Source organism: Mobula birostris, chromosome 5 (genome assembly GCF_030028105.1).
Source record: "Mobula birostris isolate sMobBir1 chromosome 5, sMobBir1.hap1, whole genome shotgun sequence".
NCBI lineage: Eukaryota > Metazoa > Chordata > Chondrichthyes > Myliobatiformes > Myliobatidae > Mobula > Mobula birostris.
In genome coordinates this window covers 186,630,957-186,656,394 of record NC_092374.1, presented here as the reverse complement: position 1 = coordinate 186,656,394, position 25,438 = coordinate 186,630,957, and the positions used below count along the sequence as shown (strand labels likewise).

Below are 25,438 nucleotides of genomic sequence, written 5' to 3'. Positions count from 1 at the left end.
GAAAGGAAAACCTGTTGATCCACTACTTTTCACCAGAATGGAAAGGGAATGAATCATCTCCCTTGTCTGGTTTCACATTCTCCAGAACATTCCTACCTGGGGCGAGGTGGGGGGGATGAGGGGAATTTCCCTGAGTTTAGTGCAGGATACTGGTTGGTAAACAAGTGTAGAAATGCACAAATGCCATAGTGTGAGTAACAAATGTTTCTGAGGTATCATTTGCAACAAAACTATACGGGAGGTGTTCAGAGTCAGGAAAACAGACCCCTTTTCAAAGTTCCACAGATGGATGATCTGTGAAGTGGATAAGAGACCGGGATGAAAGTGTCGATGGGTGAGTTAATAAGTTTGCTGATGATATGCAGACCAGTACTGCTGTGAGTAGCGTAGAAGACTGTCAGAAATTACAATGGGTCAGAGATCAGTTGCAGATATGGGGAGAGAAATGGCAGATGAAGATTAACCCAGCCAAACGTGAGGTGTTGTACCTTGGTAGATCAAATGTAAAGAGACAGTATACTGTTAAGGACAAGATCCTTGACATTTTTGGTGAGCAGAGGGATCTTGGAGTCCAAGTTCATAGCTCATTGGAAGTGGCTCGACTGGTTGATGGGGTGGTTCAGAAGGTGTATGGCATGCTTGCCTATATTAGTCGAGGCACTGAGTTCAAAAGTCAGGAAGTTATGTTGCAGCTTTATAAAACTCTAGTTAGGCCGCATCTGGAGTAATGCAAATAGTTCTTATCGGAAGGAAGTCCAGGCTTTGGAGACGGTACAGAAGAGGTTTACTGGGACGCTCTCTGGATTAGAGGGAACATGCTGTAACAAGCGGCTGGTTAAACTTGGGTTGTTTTCTCTGGAGCAATGGAGGCTGAGGGGAAATCTGTTAGAGTTTTATAAGAATATCAGAGGCATAGATAGAGTAAACAGGGGATTTTTCCCAGGGTAGGAATGTGTAATACCAGAGGGTATGTATTTAAGGTGCAAGGGGATCATTTCAAAGGAGATGAAAGGGCAAGTTTTTACACAGAATGGTGGCTGCCTGGGGTGGTGGTGGAGGCAGAAACATTATAAACTTTTAAGGGACATTTCAATAGGCTCATGAATGTGAGGAAAATGGAAGGATATGGACAGTGAATGGAGATTAGTTTAGTTAGCCATTTGATTACAATTTAATTGGTTCAGCACAACATTGTGGGCCGAAGGGCCTGTTCCTGTACTATACTGTTCTATGTTCTATGGATCACCCGTGGAGGAAGTTGAGAGGAAAACAGGGTTCAGTGTTTCTGTTGAGGATGACAGCAGACAAGAAATTATGACAGCAGCTCGTAAACTATCAGAAAACACGAGTGCACAACACACTGAATTAGTGACTATGACATGGGCAGTTAGTGATTCAGAATAATTGGAGAGTCATAGAATCATTGAGCACTACACCACAGAAACAGGATCTCCAGCACATCTAGTCTGTGCTGAACTGATATTCTGTCCAGTCCCATTGGCCTGCACCTAGAACACAGCCCTCTTACCCCTCCAATCCATGTACGTATCCAAACCTGTCTTAAACGTCTCAGTCAAACCCTCATCCACCACTTCTGCTGGCAGCTCGTCCCATGTTCACACCACCCACTGAGTGAAGAAGTTTCCTTTCAGGTTCCACTTAAATATTTCACCTTTCACCCTTAACCTATGGCCTTTCTCCTTACTGTCTGTGTCACCCAGGACATGTCCTCTTCTCATTGCTACCATCAAGGAGGAGGTACAGGAAACTGAAGGTTCACACTGAACAATTTAGGAACAGCTTCTTCCCCTCTGTCATCAGATTTCTGAATGGACATTGATCCCATGAATACAACCTCACTACTTTTTTTGCTCTTTTCGCACTATTTATTTAAATTAGCTATATATACTGTAATTACTATATATAGTTACTGGCATTTTGTTATTTAATTATATATTGCAATGTACTGCTGTCGCATAACTAAAATTTCATGACAAATACCAGTGATATTAAACCTGATTCTAATTCTGCTCTTCATTTTGTTTGTCACTGTGACACTTTATTCTGCATTGTTATTGTTTTCCTTTGTACTACCCTGACGTACTGATGTGATGAATTGATCTAGTGTTAAATTGCTCTTCACTTTGTTTGTCACGTAACAAGTTATTCTGCATTGTTATTGTGATGAATTGCTCTAGTGTTAAATCTTCTCTTCAATGGGAGCTCAGTGAAACCTTCTCTCACTGCCTCTCCTCTGTGATGTCTGCTGCCCTCCGACTCTTCCACCTTGTGCTCACCAAGACCCTCTACCACAACCACGTAACCTTCCTGGGAGCTTGTCTGTGCCACTAGCTTGTGCCACATGGCCTCCAGTACCGTTTTCAGGTCTCTAGGTCTGGACCCACTGAGGATTCCAGGTACTCGTGTTTAATTGACTGCTTCTCCCTCCACATTCCACACGTCACTCTTTCTGCCATGCAGAGATACCTGGAGACTCTGTCTCAGTATCTGCCACAGCTCTCTTCAGCCTTTCATGGACCTCTCTGAAATTTTATCCTCCACTAGATCCATGTCTTCACCTTCCGCACGTCCAGCAAAGGTTGAAAGATTGACCACTCCACAGCCCCGTGTCTCTCACCTCTCCAGCTTCGCTGAACACCCCAAACCTCGTCTCTCCTGTGACAACACCAGTCCTCTTCCCCCTCCAATGTCAGCTCTGATCCTTGCCATGTCTTCTGAATTTCCTCCGACATTCCCCTCTTTGAGGCTGAATGTTTTTTCCTCAGTGAAGGCCTCACCTTTGTACCCCTTCACGTGCACCTCTGTGAGTTCCATGCCCACCACAGCAGTGAGCTCTTCTTCCATCACCGCTATCCCCAAGCCCACTTCTTTGCCAAGGATTTCACACCCTGTGCTGATAATACCTTCCCTCATCTCCTATCTCTCATCAGTGAGGCCTCAGAGTTCTCCGCTTCTTTCTTGACGGAGAACCAACCAATCCTCCTCCACCACCATCCTCCTTTGTCTGGCAGATCTAGTCTTCACCTTCAAAATTTTACAAAATTGGGCTCCTCCCTCTTTCTCCAAACTCGAGGTGTAGCCATAAGAACTCACATGGGCCCGAGCTCTGCCTGCCTCTTTGTTGGCTATGTCGAACAGTCCATGTTCGGCCTTCCCCAGTTATACTCCCCATCTCTTCCTCTGCTACATTGACAACTGCATTGGTGCTACCTCATGCACCCATGCTGAGCTCAACAATTTTATCAACTTTGCCTCTGACTTCCACCCTTCTCTTAAATTCAGTTGTTCCAACTCTGACATCTCCCTCCCTTTTCTCGATCTCCCTGCCTCCATCTCTGGAGAAAAACTATCAACCAGCATCTTCTATAAACCTCTGATTTCTATGATTATGTCGACTAACCTCTTCCCTATTTCTTATAAAAATGCTTTTCCCTTTTCTCTGTTTCTTCATCTGCACTGCATCTGTTTGTGATGCAGCACAAAGTTTCTAAAGAGCTCAGGAGAGTCAGTTTTCTTTCTGCTGGCTGAAATCAGCTCTGGATCAATAAAAAGCACAGCGGATATTGTAGGAGTGGCCATTGTTGGAGTGGTCGTTGTTGGAGTGGGCCAGCGTTAGTGGTCCAGATTTGGCTCAGTGGTCTTGGGCAAACATATCTGGAGGTTCTAAGTAAGTAAGCAAGAAAGTTTCTGGGAATATTTTTTCAGTTAGTACATAGAGTTGAAGTCAGAAGTTTACATACACCTTAGCCAAATACATTTAAACTCAGTTTTTCACAATTTCTGACATTTAATCCTAGAAAACATTCCCAGTCTTAGGTCAGTTAGGATCACTAATTTATTTTAAGAATGTGAAATGTCAGAATAATAATAGAGAGAATGATTTATTTCAGCTTTTATTTCTTTCATCACTTTCCTAGTGGGTCAGAAGTTTACATACACTTTGTTAGTATTTGGTAGCATTGCCTTTAAATTGTTTAACTTGGGTCAAATATTTTGGGTAGCCTTCCACAAGCTTTTCACAATAAGTTGCTGAAATTTTGTTCCATTCCTCCAGACAGAACTGGTGTAACTGAGTCAGGTTTGTAGGCCTCCTTGCTTGCACACGATTTTTCAGTTCTACCCACAAATTTTCTTCTGTATTGAGGTCAGGGCTTTGTGATGGCCACTCCAATACCTTGACTTTGTCGTCCTTAAGCAATTTTGCCACAACTTTGGAGGTATGCTTGGGGTCATTGTCCATTTGGAAGACCCATTTGCGACCGAGCTTTAACTTCCTGGCTGATGTCTTGAGATTTTGCTTCAATATATCCACATAATTTTCTTTCCTCGTGATGCCATCTATTTTGTGAAGTGCACCAGTCCCTCCTGCAGCAAAGCACCCCCACAACATGATGCTGCCACCCCCATGCTTCACGGTTGGGATGCTGTTCTTCGGCTTGCAAGCCTCACCCTTTTTCCTCCAGACATAACGATGGTCATTATGGCCAAACAGTTCAAGTTCTGTTTCATCAGACCAGAGGACATTTCTCCAGAAAGTAAGATCTTTGTCCCCATGTGCACTTGCAAACTGTAGTCTGGCTATTTTATGGCGGTTTTGGAGCAGTGGCATCTTCCTTGCTGAGCAGCCTTTCAAGTTACGTCGATATACCATCCTAACCGTGAAGCATGGGGGTGGCAGCATCATGTTGTGGGGGTGCTTTGCTGCAGGAGGGACTGGTGCACTTCACTAAATAGATGGCATCATGAGGAAGGAAAATTATGTGGATATATTGAAGCAACATCTCAAGACATCAGCCAGGAAGTTAAAGCTCGGTCGCAAATGGGTCTTCCAAATGGACAATGACCCCAAGCATACCTCCAAAGTTGTGGCAAAATTGCTTAAGGACAACAAAGTCAATGTATTGGAGTGGCCATCTCAAAGCCCTGACCTCAATCCGGTAGAAAGTTTGTGGGCAGAACTGAAAAAGCGTGTGCGAGCAAGGAGACCTACAAACCTGACTTAGTTACACCAGTTCTGTCTGGAGGAATGGAACAAAATTCCAGCAACTTATTGTGAGAAGCTTGTGGAAGGCTACCCAAAACATTTGACCCAAGTTAAACAATTTAAAGGTAATGCTATCAAATGCTAACAAAGTGTATGTAAACTTCTGACCCACTGGGAAAGTGATGAAAGAAATAAAAGCTGAAATAAATCATTCTCTTTACTATTATTCTGATGTTTCACATTCTTAATATAAAGTAGTGATCCTAACTGACCTAAGACAGGAAATGTTTTCTAGGATTAAATGTCAGGAATTGTGAAAAACTGAGTTTAAATGTATTTGACTAAGGTGTATGTAAACTTCTGTCATCAACTGTAGCTAGTGTGTGTTACTTGTAGAGATGTGGGAACTCTGGGAGACCTGCAGCCTCACTGATAACTACATATGCATGAAGAGCACCAAGTTACATCTCCTCAGAGACTGTGTTAAAGAACTGGAGCTGCAGCTGGATGACCTTCAGCTCATACGGAAAAATGAGGAGGTGACAGATAGGAGATACAGGGAGTCAGTCACCCTGAAGTTGCAGGATGCAGGTACCTGGCTGACTGTCAGGAGAGGAAAAGGGAATAGGCAGTCACTGCACAGTATCCCTGTGGCCGTTCCCCTCAATAATAAGTATAACACTTTGGATACTTCTGAGCAGCGGCTGGGTCTCTGACACTGAGCCTGGCTCTGCAGCTTCGAAGGGAATGAGGAGAAGAGGAGTGCAGTAATGACAGGGGATTCCATGATTAGAGGATCAGAAAGCGGGTTCTGTGGATGTGAAAGAGAAACCCGGATGGTCTGTTGCCTCCCAGATCCCAGGGTTAGAGTTGTCTTGGATCGAGTCCACAGCATTCTAAAGGGGAGGGTGAACAGCTGTAAGATTTGGCACATATTGGTACCAACGACATAGGTAGGAAAAGGGAGAAGCTTCTGAAGAGAGAATCTAGGGAGTTAGGCAGTAAGCTGAAAAGCTGGACCATTGGGGTAGTAATCACTGGATTATTACCTGTACCTCGTGCCAGTGAGGGTAAGAATAGGATGAATGTGTAGCTGAGGAAATGGTGCAGGGGGCAGGGTTTCAGATTTCTGGATCATTGGGATCTCTTCTGGGGAAGGAACCACCTGTACAAAAGGACAGGTTACACCTGAACCTGAGGGGTCAATATTCTTGCAGGCATGTTTTCTAGAGTTGTTGTGGAGGGTTTAAAGTAATTCGGCAGCGGGATGGCAACTGCAGTGATGGGGCTGAGGATGGGCAGTTGGTACACAACTAGTTGCAGTGTGCAGTGAGGCTGTGAGGACAGACAGGCAAACAATAGGGCAAGATTGCAATCAGTGGTATGAGTTAAATTGTAACATTGGGCCAAAAACAAAAAAGGTGATGAAGGTGTTATATTTCAATGTACACAGTAGATGGAATAAGGTAGTTGATCCTGTGGCGCAGTTAGAGATGGCAGGTATGATGTTGTGGGCATTTGAGTTGTGGCTGAAAGAAGATTAGAGTGGGAGCTTAATATCCAAATCCACACGTTGTATCGAAAAGATAAGCAGGTAGACAGAGGGGTTGGGGTGGCTCGATTGGTAAAAATTAAGCTAAATCCATGGAAAGAGATCGACATGAGAAGATGTAGAAACCTTGTGGGTAGAGTTAAGAAACTGCAAGGGTAAAAAGATCTTGATGGGAATTATATGCAGGCCTCCAAACAGTAGCCAGAATGTGATCTACAAATTACAAAGGGAAATAGAAAGGGCATGTAAAAAGGGCAATGTTGTGATAATCATGGGAGGATTTAGATATGCAGGTAAGTTGGGAAAATCTGACTGGAAGTTAGGTTTCAGCAAAGTGGCCATTGTGTGAGTGGGCCAGTGTTAGAGTGGGATTTGAGGCTTTGGCTCATCAAGGCTTAGGGGAGGATTAGTCCATAGGTAGATTTTTCTTTGCCATTTATTCTTTCATTCTTTCTTTTAGAACAGTGTGGTTGCCAGACAGGGCAGTGGAAGGCTCTTCTTGCAGGATATGGGAAGGGAGGGAGTTCTTCAGTGTTCCTGATGACAAAACCTACTAGAAGTGTATCCAGCTGCAGCTTCTAATAGACTGTGTGAAGGAGCTGGAGCTGAAACTGGATGAACTCTGGATCATTCAGGAGGCTGAGATCATTTACAGACAGCACACACAGTCAGGTAGTTACACACACTGTGCAGGACACGGGTAAATGGGTGACTGTCAGGTGGAGAAGGTGATAGGCAGCCAGTGCAGAGTACCCCTGTGGCCTTTCTCCTCAACAGCAGGTAGGATGTGTTCGATACTGTTGAGGCGGGGTATCACCTAGCAGAGGAAAGCCAAAGCAGTCAGGTACCTGGTACTGAGTCAGGCTCTGTGCCTCAGAGGGGAAGAGGGAGAAAAGTCAAGCGGCGGCGATAGAGGATTCGAATTGATTAGGGTAACAGAAAGGAGCTTCTGTGGCTGAGAGTGAGATTCCCAGATGATATGTTGCCTCCTGGATGCCAGGATCAGGGACATCTCTGATGATCCACAGTATTGTTAAGTGGGTGGGTGAGCAGCCAGAGGTCGAGGCCTACGTCGGTACCAATGACATGGGGAGGAGGGTGACGAGATCCAGCAAAGTGAGTCCAGGGAATTAGGTGCTCAGTTAAAGGACAGGATCTCCAGGTCTGTGATCTCAGGATTGCTACCCATACCATGTGCTTGTGAGGCCAGAAATAGGAGGATCATACAGTTTAATGTATGGCTGAGGAGATGGTGCAGGATGGAGGGTTACAGATTTTTTGATCATTGCGCTTTCTTTCTGGAAAGTGAGGTTTGTTCAAAAGGTATGGTTTGCACCCAAACTGGGGGACTAATATCCTAGTGGGAAGGGTTACTAGTGGTGGAGTTTAAACTCGAGTTGCAGGGGGATGTGAACCAGAGTGTCCAAACAGATCATGGAGTGGTTGTAGAGAAAAGTGTTGTTACGCCCATGTACAAAGTCAGGTAGTTGAAAGATTGAGCATAGTGGGGCAAACGTCCTGAGCTGTGTATGTTTCAATGTAAGGAGTATTGTGGGAAAGGTGGGTGAGTTTAGGGCATGGATCAGCCTGTGGAAATATGACATTGTAGCCATTACTGAGATTTGTTTTCAGGAGGGAGGACTGGCAGCTCAATGTTCTGGGGTTCAGTTGTTTTAGACATGATGGAGCAGGAGGGGTGACATTACCAGTAAGGGAAAACGTCATGGCCGTGCTCAGTCAGGACAGATGGGAGAGCTCATCTTGTGAGGGTTTTTGGGTAGAACTGACGAATAAGAAACGTATGGCTAAGTTAATGGGATAGTTTCACAGACCATCAGCAGTCCACAGGATTTAGAGGAGCAAATTTGCAGAGAGGTTGCAGACTGTAGCAAAAAGTCAAGGTTGTGATAATAGTCGAATTTATCTTTCCACATATTGACAGGGACACCCATACCATAAAAGAGCTGGATGGGAAAGAGTTTGTCAAATGTGTTCAGTAAAGTTTCCTTAATCAGTGCATAGAAATCTCAACTAGAGAGAATGTGATACTACATCTCCTATTAGGGAATGAGACAGGGCAGGTGACAAAAGTATGTGATCATAATGCCTTTAGTTTTATGGTAATTATGGAAAAGGATAGACATGGTCGGATTAAGATGCTAATTTGCAGACAGGCTGAATTTGATGGTATAAGAAAGGATATGGCAAATGTGGATTGGGACAGATTGTTTTCTGGGAAAGGTATACTTAGGAAGTGGGAGAGCTTCAAAAGCGAACTTCTGAGAATACAGAATTTATATATTCCTGTCAGAATTTAAGACAAGGATAATAGATTTTTGTAATCTTGATTTTTTTGAAAGACATTAATGCTCTGGTTAAGTAAAAGGATATGCATAATAGTATAGGCAGGTAGGAACAAATGAGATACTTGATCAGTATAAGAAATGGAAGAGAACAATGAAGAAGGAAATCAGGTGGGCTAAAAGAAGACATAGCTTTGTGCGTGGTAAGTCAAGTCTAACCATTTTTACTGTATTTTTGAAGGAAATTACCAGTGTAATGCCCTGGTTAAGATTTCCAGTGCTATATTGTAGGTATTTCATTTTAGCAAAAGCATTATGTCCTGCTGGTAGAACGTTTTGGTTTTGGCTCAGACAAGAAGCCCTGCTGTTCTACTTAGGAATGTTGTATCAGCCAGTCAGGATGGTGGGGTCTGGAGAAAGTTTTTGAGAGGGTGCAGTGGATGGAGCTTTGTGATGGACAGTAGTCTGGTTTGGAGTCTGTTTAGCAGGAGCTGCGGAGCGGGACAGAAGGGAAGATACCACAGAATGCCGTGGTAAGGAGAGTCCCCATTGCAAGAAGTGCTTTGTGCAGATGAGTATCTCCAAGGATGAGTGCCAATACTTGTCAGAAAAAGCCGGTTTGTTGAAGATGGCCTTCAAGGGAAGTTCGGACTGTGGTGGGTGCTTTCAGGCAGAGCGTGGGTTCAGCATCACGAGTAACTGTTTACCCAGCTTTGGAAAAGATGAGCTCCAATATTTTGACAGGATTAACTGTAATAGGCCCTTTTAATTTTTTTTTCTTCAATCTTTTCTTTCTTTTGATAACTGTTCGATAAAGCTGAAATTAGTAAATATACTTTCTTTATAATTTTATGTGGTGTACAATCTGTTATTTCTTCCCAATTGATAATTGGGTTTGGGCAGTATTTACAAATCATTCCCTGAAATTGAGGTTTCTTTAATCAGAACATCATGACCTTCCTGTTTGGTTTGAATCCGAAGTCATACCGACCCGAGATGTATATTGTTTATGAAAGGTGCCTTCTCACCGTTGAGTCACGTGGCTGTTGTTGCACCAGGAGCACTGAAGGCAAGGCATGGATGTGGTTTACATAGACTTTAGCAAGGCCTTTGAAATGGTCCCACACGGGAGGCTGCTCAAGAAGGTTCAGTTGCTTGGCATTCAAAATGAGGTAGTAATTTGGATCGGACATTGTCTTCACAGGAGAAGAGAGAAGCCAAAGAGTGGAAGTAGATAGTTACCTCTCTGACTGGAGAGCCATGACTAATGGTGTGCCACAGGGATCACTGCTGGGTCCATTAGTTATTTGTCATCTAGATCAATGAGCAGAATGATAATGTGGTAATCTGGATCAGCAAATTTGTGGATGATACCAAGACTAGGGGTCTGGTAGATAGCGAGGAAGACTTTCAAAGCTTGCAGCAGGATCTGGAGCAGCTGGAAAAATGGGCTCAAAAATGGGAGATGGAATTTATTGTAGACAAGAGTGAGGTGTTGCACTTGGCAAGATGAGGGGTAAGGCACAGAGGAGTGTTTGTAGAACAGAGAGATCTGGGAATACAGATGCATAAATCTATGAATGTGGCATGACATGTAGATATGGTTGTAAAGAAGGCTTTTGGCACATTTTTGCACAGGAGTTGAGGTGCTATATTGAAATTGCACAACCATTGGTGGGGATAATTTGGAGTATTTTGTCCAGTTGTGGTCATTCTAGTAAGACTATTAGACCATAAGATGTAGGAGCAGAATTTGACCCATCAAGTCTGCTCTTCCATTTCATCATGGTTGATCCAATTTTCCTCTCAACCCCAATCTCTGCCTTCTCCCCATATCCCTACATGCCCTGACCAATCAAGAATCTATCAACCTCTTAAGTATACTGTACATAAATACTTGGCCTTCAGATCTTCATAGAAAACTTACAGCACCATACAGGCTCTTCGGCCCACAATGCTATGCCTAACATGTCCTCACTTTAGAAATTACCCAGAATAACCCATAGCCCTCTATTTTTCTAAGCCCCATGCACCTACACAGGAATCTCTTAAAAGACCCTATCATATCCGCCTCCACCACCATCGCCGGCAGCCCATTCCATGCACTCACTATTCTCTGTGTGTAAAAAAGCACAACTTACCCCTGGCATCTCCTCTGTACCTACTTCCAAACACCTTAAATCTGTGCCCTCTCGTGTTAGCCATTTCAGCCCTGGAAAAAGCCTCTGACTATCCACATGATCAATGCCTCTCATCATCTTATACACCTCTATCAGGTCACCTCTCATCCTCTGTCACTCCAAGAAGAAAAGGTCAAGCTCACTCAACCTATTCTCATAAGGCATATTCCACAATCCACGCAACATCCTTGTAAATCTATTCTGTACCCTTTCTATAGTTTCCACATCCTTCCTGTAGTGAGCTGACCAGAACTGAGCACAGTACTCCAAGTGGGGTCTGACCAGGGTCCTATGTAGCTGTAACATTACCTCTCAGCTCTTGAACTCAATCCCACGGATGATGAGGGCCAATGTACCGTATGCCCTCTTAACCACACAGTTAACCTGCGCAGCAGCTTTAAGTGTCCGATGGATTTGGACCCGAATATCCCTCTGATCCTCCACATTGCCAACAGTCTCATCATTAATACTATATTCTGCCATCATATTTGACCTACCAAAATGAACCACTTCACACTTTTCTGGGTTGACTCCATCTGCCATTTCTTAGCCCAGTTTTACATCTTATCGATGTCCCACTATAACCTCTGACAGCCCTCCACACTAACCACAACACCCCGAACCTTTGTGTCATCAGCAAATTTACTCACCAATCCCTCCACTTCCTCATCCAGGTCATTTATAAAAATCACAAAGAGAAGAGGTCCTCTTGGATCCCATGCCTCCTTACTTTCTCAATTAGCCTTGCATGGGGTGACTTATCAAATGCTTTGCTGAAATCCATATACACTACATCTACTGCTCTACCTTCATCAATGTGTTCAGTCACATCTTCAAACAATTCAATCAGGCTCGTAAGGCACGACCTGCCTTGGACAAAGCAATGCTGACTTTTCTTAACATTGTAAGGGGTTTCTTCATTTATGTTACTGCGTAGGCTAATTAAAATGGCTTCTTTGTTATGTTATAATTAAATAGCTTCTCTGTGATGTTAACTGCTGAGACAGTGGTTCTCTTTTTAGCAACTTGTTTGAGTTATGTTACTGATAAGGAGGATCGTATCCATTTGTTAACCAATTGGGATAGGTGTTATTCTTTCTTGTGTGTCTGTAAGCTATTGTGATGCACAGGTTTTTGGGGAGAAAGTGCGATGGGGAGAGAGAGTGAACGCGATGCTATGAGCTGGCGACGGGTCAGAGTCCGAGCCGGAGTCTGAGGTCCAGGGTCTTCGGCGAGGAGAAGAGATGGAGACAGACTCGTGTGGAGCGTCTGGTCGACCACTGTGGTTGGTCCCAGGCGGCAGGTCGAGGTGGTCAGAGGGGATCGAATAGTGAAGAGAGGATCGTTACTAGAGCTCCAACTGTTTGTGCACAAAGAGTTTGAACTTTGATAAGTTGAGCGCCTTTTACTTTCCTTTTATGTTTTATCTCTATTAATTACATAGTTCCAGTAATATCTATAAATTGTAATTCGTTTAATCGTATATGGTGTATTGTCTGTTATTTGGTGGGGCGGGGTACATCACACAGCGTCCACATAAACTAAATGAGCCAGTTTGGTGGGGCCGAAGGCTGTTTTCCCTAGACGACAGTGAGTTGAGCGAACCTGAGGCTTACCGGGGGGCTACATTTGGGGGCTTGTCCGGGATTGGATTCAGTGGTGTTCTGTGTGATTGCCCTGTTTAAATCGGCGCTGTTGTGTCTCTGTGGGATTGCGGCTAGTAATGTGAGTCTCTGGAGGTTATTTGCTGGTTATTGCAGCATGCGTGTTGGGTGAGGTCTTTGCTCGAGTTCAGACTAGCGCTGACGAGTTGGTGGTGGGACTAGGAGTTGTCCATACTGTTAGGAGAAAGAGGAAAGAGTGGTCTGATTCGGAGCTAGTGTCTGCGAATAAATGTTCCAGCTATGGCAGGCTCCACCTGGCTTTTGGGATATTGTCCACCCCTAAAGGGGCGGAGGTGTACGAGACGTGGGCGGAGCGGATCTCTCAGTTGTTAGATGAGTGGCAGTGCTCGGTTGAGGGAGAGCGACAGGGATTGGTTGAAAGTTTGAGTAGGCGGGCTGATGACGGTGTTAGAACTGTGAGGTTCAATTACCTCGTAGTGACAGCCGCCAGTTATCTGAAAGAGGGGAAAAAGTTTTCAGTGTATCTTCTCTGGCTAGGAGGGCAGCTAGATTGCTTGCATTGCCAGTGGGATCATTTCAGGGGATCAGCCCCTCCCTCAGTTGTTCGGCTGATCAGAGAGGTGTCAGGAAACTTAGTGGAGGCCCAGTAGGGGAACGGCTTGGGGTTTCTGGGGAAGCACGTTCCCAGCACCGTACCAAGGAACTTCCAAAAGGAAAAGACCCTATTCCTGAAGGCTTAGACGGTTCACGCCCCAGGGTGTTGTTAAGAATAGAGGGAGGTGATGCTAAAGCCATCCTTCATACTGGGGTGCAGGTCAAGTTGTTGTACAGTTCGTTTTACAACCGGTGTCTGAAACGTTTACCCTTGACAACATTAAGGGCACTGGAGATTTGCGGTACCAGTGCCAGTGATTATCCAGAAGACGATGATTGGTTAGTGAACCTGGAGTTCATGGGGGCATTGTCTGGGCACCCAGCGTTTCGAGCTGCGTCTGAGGACATGTGTAGCAGCCTTGGGTGGGTACCGAATTTAACCGAGAGCCGATTGTGGTACGACCTGGGGGATGTGTCTGAGTGTGAGACCCTCTTAGTAGACGTTCCGAAATACCATGAGGGAGGGGAGTTGTCCACTGAAGACACCTCGGTGAGAGAGAGGTCGCGGCGGCTGGACCCTGTAGCCGTGGAAGACGTAGGCAGCGTGTGTGTGGATTATAGGACTCTGAACAGGCACAGTCATTGACCAGAATATGGGCCTGAGGGCCGAAGACTCTATGGTCTGTTTTTTTTATTTTTATTTTTTTAATATAATTTTAATTGAGTTTTCAAAGTGATTACATAGAAAGATAATGTCTACCCTCCCCCCCTTAACCCTCCCCCCCCCCCCCCGATATATACCCCTACCTGAAAAAAAAGAAAAAAAAAGAACTGCCTGGATATTGGAAGGTTTCCACATGCTCCATTTATTTATTACTTTCCCCAAGGGACCAAGATCTTTATCATTGGAGCAACTAAATATGCCATCCTATCTTTTGTGAATAAGGGCACCAAATATTCAAAAATGTTTCATATTTATCTCTTAAATTGTAAGTATTTTTTTCGAGTGAAATCAGCTGGACATTTCATTGTTCCAACGATTCATACTTAAATACGAATCCGATTTCCAAGTAACTGCTATAGCCTTCTTGGCTACTGCCAATGCAATTTTTATGAATTCTTTCTGATATTTATTCAATTTAAGTTTTGGTTTTATCCCTTCAATGTCACCTAATAGAAATAATACAGGGTTATGTGGAAGTTGAGTTCCAGTAATTTGTTCCAATAAGACTCTTAAATTTATCCAAAAAGGTTGAATTTTAGAACAAGACCAAGTAGAATATAAGAAAGTACCAACTTCTTGATTACACCAAAAGCATTGATCAGATAAATTTGAATTTAATCTATTTTTTGCGGTGTAATATATAATTGGTGTAAAAAATTATATTGTACTAATCTAAGTCGAATGTTTATTGTATTTGTCATACTGTCAAGACACAGTCTTGACCAATTTGTTTTATCGATATTAATATTCAGATCCGTTTCCCATTTTCGTTTTGACTTGTGGATTCCTTGTTTAATTGTCTGTTTTTGAATCAAATTATACATACAAGAAATAAATTTTTTAATTTTTCCTTTTTGAATTAAAATTTCAATTTCATTGGGTTTTGGCAAAAACATTGTTTGACCCAGTTTGCCTTTTAAGTAAGCCCTTAATTGAAGGAAACAGAAGAAAGTGTTATTTGATATTTTATATTTATTCTTTACTTGTTCAAATGACATCAATCTACCTCATTCATAACAGTCTCATATAGATCTAATCCCTTTTTGGTACCAATTATATAAAAGTTGATTATCCATTGTAAAAGGAATAAGTCTGTTTTGGAACAAAGGTCTCCTTGCTAATAAAGATTTCTTTATTTCATTATCAACATTTATCTTATTCCATAGATCAATCAAATGTTTTAATATAGGAGATTCTTTTCCTGTATCCATTTAGATTCCCATTTATATATAAAATCTTCAGGTCTATTTTCTCCTATCTTATCTAATTCTATTCTAATCCAAGTCGGTTTTCGTTCATCAAAGAAAGATGCAATAAATCTAAGTTGATTTGCTTTATAATAATTCTTAAAGTTTGGAAGTTGTAACCCTCCTAACTCAAATTTCCATGTCAATTTTTCCAATGATATTCTTGACGTCTTACCTTTCCAAAGAAATTTTCTCACATATTTCTTTAACTCTTGAAAACATTTCTGTGGCAATTGTATTGGTAATGTTTGAAACAAATACTGTAATCTAGGAAATATATTCATTTTTACAACATTGACTCTACCCACTAATGTTATTGGTAGTATCATCCATTTGTCAAGATCTTCTTGAGATTTTTTCGATAGTGGTAAATAATTAAATTTATATAAATTCTTTACATCATTATCAAGTCTTATACCTAAATACTTTATACCATTTACTGGCCATCTAAATTGGGTTGCTGATCGACATTGGCTATAGTTTCCTTTAGTAAGAGGTAAAATTTCACTTTTATCCCAATTTATTTTATACCCTGATACTTTCCCATATTCATCCAATCTAGAAGATAATTTATGTAATGAATGCTGTGGGTTTGTTAAGTAAATCAAAACATCATCAGCAAATAGATTAATTTTATATTCCTCCTGATTAACTCTAAAACCCTTAATATCTGGATCAATTCTAATTAGTTCTGCTAATGGCTCTATCACCAATACAAATAAAGCAGGTGATAATGGACAACCTTGTCTAGTTGACCTTTTTAACTGGAATGGTGTTGAAATTTGACTACTTGTCACTACTTTAGCATTAGGGTTAGTATTTAAAGTTTTAATCCAGTTTATAAAAGGTGTTCCTAACCAATATTTTTCTAATACTTTAAATGAAAAATCCCATTCCAATCTATCAAATGCTTTTTCTGCATCCAAGGCTACTACTATACTCATCTCCTCCCTTTTTTGTGCCAAATGAATTATACTGAGTAGCCGAGTTACATTATCTGCCAATTGTCTGGTTTTAATAAATCCTGTTTGATCCATATGTATTAATTTTGGTAAATATTTAGATAATTTATTCGATAAAATTCTTGCTATTATTTTATAATCCGTGTTCAACAGAGAAATAGGCCTATATGATGCTGTTTTTAAAGGATCTCTATCTTTTTTTGGCAATACTATTACAATAGCTGTTGAAAAAGATTCTGGGAGTTTATGTATTTTTTCTGCTTGACGTATTAACTCCATAAAGGGAGGAAATAATAAATCTTTAAACTTTTTATAAAATTCAGGTGGAAAACCATCCTCTCCTGGAGATTTATCACTTTGGAGTGATCCTAAAGCTTCTTCAACCTCTTTTAATGTAAAAGGCATATCTAATCCCTTCTGTTCTTCTGAATTCAATATTGGAAGAGTTACTTGTGATAAAAACCTTTCTAGCTCATTAACATCATTTTGTGATTCTGATTGATATAACTCAGAATAGAAACTTTTGAAGGTTTCATTAATTTCTAAAGGTGTATAAGTAATTTTATTTGTACTTGTTCTAATTGCATTTATCGTTTTGGAAGCTTGTTCTGTTTTCAACTGCCAAGCAAGAATTTTGTGTGCTCTCTCCCCTAACTCATAATACATTTGCTTAGTTCTTATGATTGCTTTTTCCATTCTATATGTCTGAAGCGTATTATATTGTAACTTCTTATTGACAAGTTGCCTTCATTTTTCTTCTGTCATATGTCTTTGAGATTCTTTTTTTAATTTTGTAGTCTCTTTTTCCAATTGATCCAGTTCTGCCATATATTCTTTCTCAATTTTAGACTTATAACTTATTATCTGACCCCTCAAATATGCTTTCATCGCATCCCACCGTATAAATTTATCATCCACTGAATGAGAGTTTGTATCCAAAAAAAATTGGATCTGTTTTTTCATAAAATCACAACGTTAAAATCTTGACGTTTGAATAATGTTGAATTAAATCTCCATCTATAAGTCTCTTCTTCCTTATCAGTCATTATTGTTATCATTAATAAAGGAGAATGATCTGACAATATTCTTGCTTTATATTCCATATTTTTTACCCTGTGTTGAATATTCATTGATAATAGGAAAAAATCTATCCTTGAGTAAGTTTTGTGTCTATTGGAATAGAACGAATAGTCTCTTTCTCTGGGATTAATTCTTCTCCATATATCAATCAAATTTAAATCTTTCATCAATGATAACGTTAGTTTTACTACCTTCGATTTTGTGACAGCCTTAGTTGATCTATCTAAGACTGGGTCCAGGCAAAAATTAAAATCTCCTCCTATTAATATTTTTTCATGTGCATCAGCCAAACTCAAAAAAGCTTCTTGTATGAATTTTGCATCATTTTCATTTGGTGCATAAATATTCCTGAGGGTCCATAATTCAGAAAAAAGTTGACAGTGTATAATCACATAGCTCCCCGCCGAATCGGTTATTACATTTTGTATTCTAATTGATAATGTTTTATTGACCAAAATTGCTACTCCCCTCGCTTTTGAATTAAATGAAGCTGCAACAACACTACCCACTCAATCTCTCTTTAATTTCTGATGTTCTGTTTCTGTTAAATGTGTTTCCTGTAAGAAGGCTAAATCTCCCTTCATCTTCTTAACATGTGTTAAGATTCTTTTTCTTTTCACCGGTCCATTAAGCCCATTAACATTAAAACTCAAAAAAAATCAATAAATTAGTCATTATTCTTAACAAAGTTACTCCAATCTAAAACATTACTTAACACCTCAACTCTCATAGTTCCTTGGGGAATCTCTTTAAACTTCACCATGTTGCTATGTGTTTCTCTCCCATTCATCCAGGCAAAAAGAAAGAAATAAAAGATAGATATGATACAAAAAGAAAAATAACAAAATACCCCCCTACTAATGTTGTGAATGAAAAAATACACAACACTACCCCCCTCCATTTTGCGGGTCATCGCTATTGCCACGCTTGCACACATGAATACCATAGCGATTGGTCAGTATTTTTTCCAGCTGCCCCGTAACAAAAAAATTGTATATATATAAAAAAAATTAATGTCACTATTCCCAACTAATATTCCTCAAATTTTAACCTTTCTTCCCCTCTATCATATAAATAATAATATGTTTATATATTCTTCTGCCTTCAAAAATCCAGCAAGTCTATTCCTTGACCCAGTCTTCATCTTTAATCCATCTCGCTCCCCTAGGTTTGTTCTTGTATCTTCAAAGAAACTCACACAAACTCCTCCGCTTTCCGGTAACCGTCAAAAAATCTTTTTTCTCCGTTATTCAAAAAAATCTTCAAAGTTGCAGGATAACGCAATATAAATTGATAACCGTGGTCCCATAGGACTTTTTTCACTGGATTAAATTTCTTCCTTCTCTTCAAGAGTTCATAAATTACGTCAGGGTAGAAAAAAATTTTGTTCCCTTCTATCATCAATGGCCCTTTTCTATTCTTGGCAGCTTGGGCAGCCGCCTGTCAAATCCTTTCTTTGTCTTGAAATCTGAAACATTTTATTAAAATTGATCGTGGATATTGGTCATCTTGTGGTTTTAGTCTTAGAGCTCTATGTGCCCGCTCAATTTCAATTAATTGGTCTCCCTCTTTCATTTGCAAAGTTTCCAGGATCCATCTTTGAAAAAATGTTATTGGATTGTCTCCCTCTGTACCTTCTTTAAGACCAACAATCTTGGTATTATTACGTCTACTAAAATTTTCCAGCACGTCCACTTTTCCCAACAGTCGATTTCTTTCTGTTTTCCAGGCAAGCATATCATTTTCTGTTTTTTCCACTCTGTCATTAATATGTTCCATTGTTCTTTCCAACTTTTGAAGTTTCTTATCCATTTTCTCCTGTCTTTTCATAGGTTTATCATAGCACATCTTCATGTCTCTAAGCTCTGTTTTTAATCCTTTTAATTCAGTCAATACTTGCAATAAAGCCTTCCCTATGTCTCCATCGCATCCTATATTTTCAGTCTCTTCTAGTTCTTCCTCCTCCTCTTCATCTGTATTCTCTGCGGAATCCAATTCTGACTCTGCGTCACTTTCCCTCGTCAGTTCTTGTAGTTTGAGTTGTATCGATTTGCGCATGCCTACTTCTTTGCGCATGCGCAATTCCGGCATCTTCTTCCCAGGGACCGCTACCGCCGCCGTTGCTCCCTGTTCTTCTGCGCCAGAGATGAAATGTGTCTCCTCTGAAGGAGATCTAACCTGAGTCCGAGGTTCCATTACTGCAGTAGGCCCTTTTTCCTTCCCATCTTGCGGCAACTTCACAACAACAGGCTTCTTCTGTTGCGGTTTGCAAGGCATATCGTAAAATGGTCTTGAGAAGTTTATAAGTAGTTTTCGGAAAGTATTTGTTAACTTTGCTTTGTTTAAACAGTACTTTGCTGACTTTTTACGGGAGAGCTGGATTTACACATCTCAATCCCACGTCATCACGTGATGTCCCCCAGGCTATGGTCTGTTTGTATGGTGCAATGTGGCTTAATGTGCTGGATCTGAGGAGTGGATATGGCCAGATCCCGATGAGTGAAGCCGATGAGGAGAGGACAACCGTTATAGGTTCCCTAGGATTCTTTCAATCCGAAAAGATGCCCCAGGGCATATCCGGAGCCCCTGCAACCTGCCCACAGGGCCTGAGGAAGACTGGGGGGGATGTGGAGGTGTTCAGAGTTTTGGCGTATGTGGATGACCGCCTGGAGTTTGGATTTGCCTTGGGGGATGATGATGCGAGGCGAGTGGCGAAGCCCGGGCGACAAAGAGTTAAAGAATTAAAACTTTCTTTGGACGAGTGCCAGGTCTGGAGAAAGAGGCAGTTCAGGGAAAAGCGACTGAAGCGAAGTGTAAAATGTGGAGGAGTTTTTGGCCGGAGGAGTTTGGTGCAATCTGAGAAAAATGACCCGACATACCAGTTGAACTTCCTGGTGTTGGAACAGACGGTGGTGGACCTGGGGTTGGAAACCCAGGTCGTCAATCAGAATGAGACACTGGGGAGAGAGGGGATTTGCACCGCTGAACTGAGCGCTTAGAAATGCAGGCTTGGAGACTAAGTGCCGCACTTTTGGAACAAACTTTGAAGACTTAGAGTCCACGCTCGTCAACGTGGAGACGGAGAACTGGAATTTCAAGCAGAAACTGCAGCCACTTACTGATGAATTAATCCAGAAAAGATTGGAAGAATTACAAGTTGGGGAAGATCAAGGAAGTGTTCTGCCTAAGGCCAACAGAAGACTGAGAGCCCGGAGAGGGGAGTTTGACTACACTTCCGAGGAGGTGAAGCAATTGAGGACAGATCTCGGAAAAGGGAAGCGGACGCTTGAAGGGAACCTGAAGATGACCATCGACAGTTTAAATGAAGTGGAAAAACTGCAAGTTGACCTGGAAGAAGTCATCGGGAAGAAAAAGCTGGGGATAAGTTCAGTGAACACTAAACTGAAGGCTGAATATCCTTTAACTGCTGCTTTTCAGGTCGGGGTGGAAGAAGCAGGTGGGGTAACTGCGTCCCAGATTGAGATGGCCAAGAAGCGTGAGTCAGAACTGCTGAGACTGTGGCAAGAGTTGGAGGGGTCCAAGAAGAAGCTGTCATCTCGATTACAGGAGGCTGAAGAGGCTGCAGAGCCAGCCCAGGCCAAGTGCTTCAGTTTGGAGAAAATCAAACAGCAGCTACCGATCGGGGAAATGATGAAGAATACAGATTCGAAGGATGATGTGCTGGGCATGTGGTAGATGCTGCCTTTTGCTAACTTCCCGTTGATTGAGGAAGAGACCTTTGGCCCTTCTCCCACTCTGTCAGGTGTAGTGGGAAGGGCTAGCTGTGGGCATCCTGGGCTACAACAGGACCCGGAAGGAAAAGAGGCGGGGCCCCAGACACGGGACGGGGGCTCCAAGTTGCAGTGGAGGCATGAGTGAGGGATTGAGAGGGGAGTTGGCAAGCAGACCCGAGGTATCCCTGTAGTGTTCGAGCCTTAAGTGTTTAGGTGAGGGGGTACGGAGGTCTTGGAGGATTAGGAAACTCCCAGATAGGTTGGCCTATGTAGCACCCATGGGACCAGGCGTGAGGTCCACTGTTTGGGAAGCAATGTCACTGTGTGCACCTGGATTGGATTTTTGTGTCTGCAGGAATGGTTGGCGAGTTTTTTTCGAAGTCATGAGGTCATGACTTTATTTGGTGGGGGGAGGGTGTACAGGGTTTCTTCTTTTATGCTACTGGCTAGGTGTTGGTACAGCAACTGACCCAGTGGAAAGTGTCCAGGCCGGTGCCGGGCGGGATTTCCCCTCGACATATACGAGCCAATAAAGCAGAGCTTTACATTTGGGAAATTAAAATCTCCCGTCATGACAACCCTGCTAGACCATAAGATATAGGAGCAGGAGGAGGCCATTTGGCCCTTTGAGTCTGCTTCGCCATTCATTCATGAGTTGAACCAATTCTTCCAGTCATCCCCACTTCCCCTCCTTCTCCCCATAGCCCTTGATGCCCTGGCTAATCAAGAACCTATCTATCTATGCCTTAAATGCATCCAATGACTTGGCCTCCACAGCCGCTCGTGGCAACAAATTCTGCAGATTTACCACCCTCTGACTAAAGTAATCTCTCCGCATCTCTGTTCAATCCTGAAGTCGTGTCTTAGACTCCTCTACCATGGGAAATCACTTTGCCACGTCTAATCTGTTCAGGCCTTTTAACATCCGAAACTGTTATTACTGGATCGTTCCAGAATCTATCTCCCTATCAGCTCTTCGATGTCCCTGTTACTATTGGATGGTCGATTAAAAAAAGACCCAGTAGATTATTGACCCATTCCTGTTTATAAATTCCACTCATGACTTGCTCCTTTTCTGCAGCTGTGACACTATCTCTGATCAGCAGTGCAAGGCCCCATCTCTTTTGTCTCCCTCCCTGTCCTTTCTGAAACAACTAAAGCCTGGCAGTCTAAGTAGCCATTCCTGCCCCTGAAACATCCAAGTCTCTGCGATGGCCACGACGTTATAGCTCCAAGTACTGATCCACACTGCAAGCTCATCTGCTTTGTTCATGATGCTTCTTGTATTAAAATAGACACATCTCAAACCATCTGAACACATCCTTTCCCTATCACCTGCCTATCCTCTATCTCACACTGCCTACAAGCTTTCCCTATTTCTGAGCCACCGCCACTTCCTCTGTCTCTTCAGTTCAGTTCCCACCCCGCAGCAATTCCAGTTTAAACTCTCCCCAATAGCCTTCGCAAACCTCGCAGCCAGGATATTAGTCCCCTGGGATTCAAATGCAACCCATCCTTTTCGTACAGGTCACACCTGCCCCAAAAGAGGTCCCAGTGATCCAGAAATCGGAATCCCTGTGGCCTGCTCCAGTCCCTCAGCCACGCATTTATCCTCCACCTCATTCTATTCCTATACTCAGTGTCACGTGGCACAGGCAGTAATCCCGAGATTACTACCTTTGTGGTCCCGCTTCTCAGCTTTTTTTTAACTCCCTGTAGTCTGTTTCCAGGACCTCCTCCCTTTTCCTACCTATGTCGTTGGTACCAATATGTACCACAACCTCTGGCTGTTCACCTTCCTGCTTCAGGATATCGTGGATAGATAGATAGATAGATATACTTTATTAATCCGGAGGGAAATTTGTTTTTGTTACAGCCGCACCAACCAAGAATAGAGTGTAGATATAGCAATACAAAAAACCCCAAGAGTCAAACAACAAAATGCAAACTATGCCAGATGGAAAATAAGTCCAGGACCAGTCTATTGGCTCAGGGTGTCTGACCCTCCACAGGAGGACCTCCACGGGAGGAGCTGCACGTTCGATGACCACAGGCAGGAACGACCTCCCGTGCCGCCAAGTATCGTATCATGGTGGAATGTGGCCGAAGTCCAACAGTCAAAAATTCAATATCCAGTCTGCAAACATGTTCCTCGATCATAATATACCCTGGATTGCACCATCCTTTGTTGTTGCGATCAGAAACATCCTGGATCCTGGCTCCTGGGAGGCAAACTAACATCTGTGTTTTTTTTTTCCTATGTCCTGTGGCAAAGAATTCCATGGATTCACCACTCTCTGGGTAAAGAAATTCCTCCTCATCTTCCTTCAATCCATGGTTGAAGAAGTTTGGTATGGATCTCCAAAACCTAAGGACTTTCTGCAGGGGCACAATTGAGAGCATCCTGACTGGCTGCATCACTGCCTAGTATGGGAACTGTACTTCCCTCAATCGCCAGAGTGAGTGGTGCGGACAGCCCGGCGCATCTGTAGATGTGGAGGGCAGGTAGTTTTGAGGAAATAGGGAGGCTACAGAAGGACTTAGACAGGTTCGGAAAATGGGCAAAGAAATGGCAGATGGAATGTGGTGTCGGGAAGTGTATGGTCATGCACTTCAGTAGATGAAATAAAAAGGTTGATAATTTTCTAAATGGAGAGAAAATGCAAAAATCTGAGGCACCACAGGGATTTGAGAGACCTTGTGCAGGATTCCCTGAAGTTTAATTTGCAGGTTGAGTCTGTAGTGAGGAAGGCAAATGTGATGTTAGCATTCATTTTGAGAGGACTAGAATATAAAAGCAAGGTTGTAATGTTTGCAATCAGAACTGTGGGAATGATAGTACTAAACGCTGAGCTGAGGCCAATAAACAACATCCTGACAGAAGTATTAGTATTGTCCAGGTGACCAAGGCTACAGATCAAGTTGCCCTACACAGCTTGGTCCTGAAACTGCAGTAAAATGTCCAATAACATCTGTTCATGTAATATGACTCCTCTGCTGTAATTGTCTCACTTTCACCTGCTCTACAGTTTAAATGACTATATTTTCTTTTTATTCTAATCAGCTGAAAGGGAAGAAGTGGTTGGTGTCCTTGGTTCATCAGTTTTACTGGATCCTGAAATCACCGTTGATTCCAGCAAGAATGATATCCTTTGGACTTTCAAAGCCAGCAACAAAAGCCGTGATGTTATTTTGATGCACATCCCAGGTCACGCCAATTTGGAACCAAGTGAACAGTTCAAGGACCGTTTACAATTCAACGCTTTGAGTGGTGCACTGACGATAAACAGATTAAATGCCAGTGACCAAGGAGATTACACCTTCACTGTTGATGAGAAAGAGTTGAAAATAATGGAATTGCTTGTCATTGGTAAGAAGTTTCAGATATTTGTGATTTAGTGTGTGATTTATTAATGGCAGAATCTGCCATAGAAACTATGATCTGTGATTCTTATTTCCATCAAAGTCTAAGTAGGATAACCTCTGCTGTGACTCATCAACTGAGTCATCGGAGAGACATTGAAGCTGGTGATATAAAAACAGCAGAATTTCTGCAGAGAATCTGATTCTCCTCTCATCACACAGTCTTACATTTTTTTAAACACAAGTGATAAATGAATAAACACAATTTCAATCGCTATAATTACCTACCAACCTCTAACATTTTGAATATTTTTAGAATTATATATTTACAATAGTCATACATCCCACCTAGTAGAATCCTTTTGAAAGCTTCAGAGCACAAACTCCAAACACCCAAAATACATCTCTTTTGTTAAAGTGCTGAAGGATGGCTCTCTGAATACGGAACTGGCCAGTATATTAACTATTGCATTGAACTGCTGCTGCTAAATTAACAAATTTCACGTCACATGCCGGTGATAATAAACCTGATTCAGATTCTGACGAAACAGACCTGTTCTGAATGATGCATTGAGACAGGGATACACTTTGACATTGTGCTAAAGCAGACAATGGCCACTTAACAACGTCCCTGATCACACCCTGAGGATTTAAATGACCACCAAACAACATGAACATGTATTGTCTTCCCCTGGGGCAGAATCAGAATGTCCCAAAAGCTTCAAAACCTGGGCCTCTATACCTCCCTTCTTGACTTCCTCACTGGGAGATCAGTCAGAGTGGATCAGAAATAACTTCTTCATCCTGCTGACAATCAACACTGGAACACGTCTGGGATGAATGCTTAGCCCACTGTTGGTGACAAGGAGGCGTACAAGAGCGAGGTAGATCAGCTGGTTGAGTGGGTGACAACAACAACCTTACACTCAACGTAAGTAAGGCCAAGGAATTGATTGTGGACTTCAGGAAGGCAAAGTCGAGGGAACACTCCCCAGTCCTCATCAATGGATCAACCGTGGAGAGGGTGATCAGTTTCAAGTTCCTGTGTGTCAACACCACTGAAGATCTG

The 25,438-nt window shown here is 42.3% G+C and overlaps 1 protein-coding gene across 4 annotated transcripts in view; it reads left to right on the top strand.

Annotated features, from left to right (window-relative positions):
* Positions 1 to 25,438, top strand: part of LOC140198135 (uncharacterized) — a 198,424-nt gene that overhangs the window by 40,129 nt on the left and 132,857 nt on the right. For 2 of the 4 annotated variants that reach the window (XM_072259089.1, XM_072259088.1), the window contains exon 2: positions 24,071 to 24,376. In XM_072259089.1, coding sequence (XP_072115190.1) covers positions 24,071 to 24,376 — 306 coding nt within the window. Of the gene's footprint in view, positions 1 to 19,330; positions 19,476 to 23,145; positions 23,466 to 24,070; positions 24,377 to 25,438 lie in introns of those variants that run through there. The other 2 variants (XM_072259091.1, XM_072259092.1) reach the window with 2 other exon arrangements.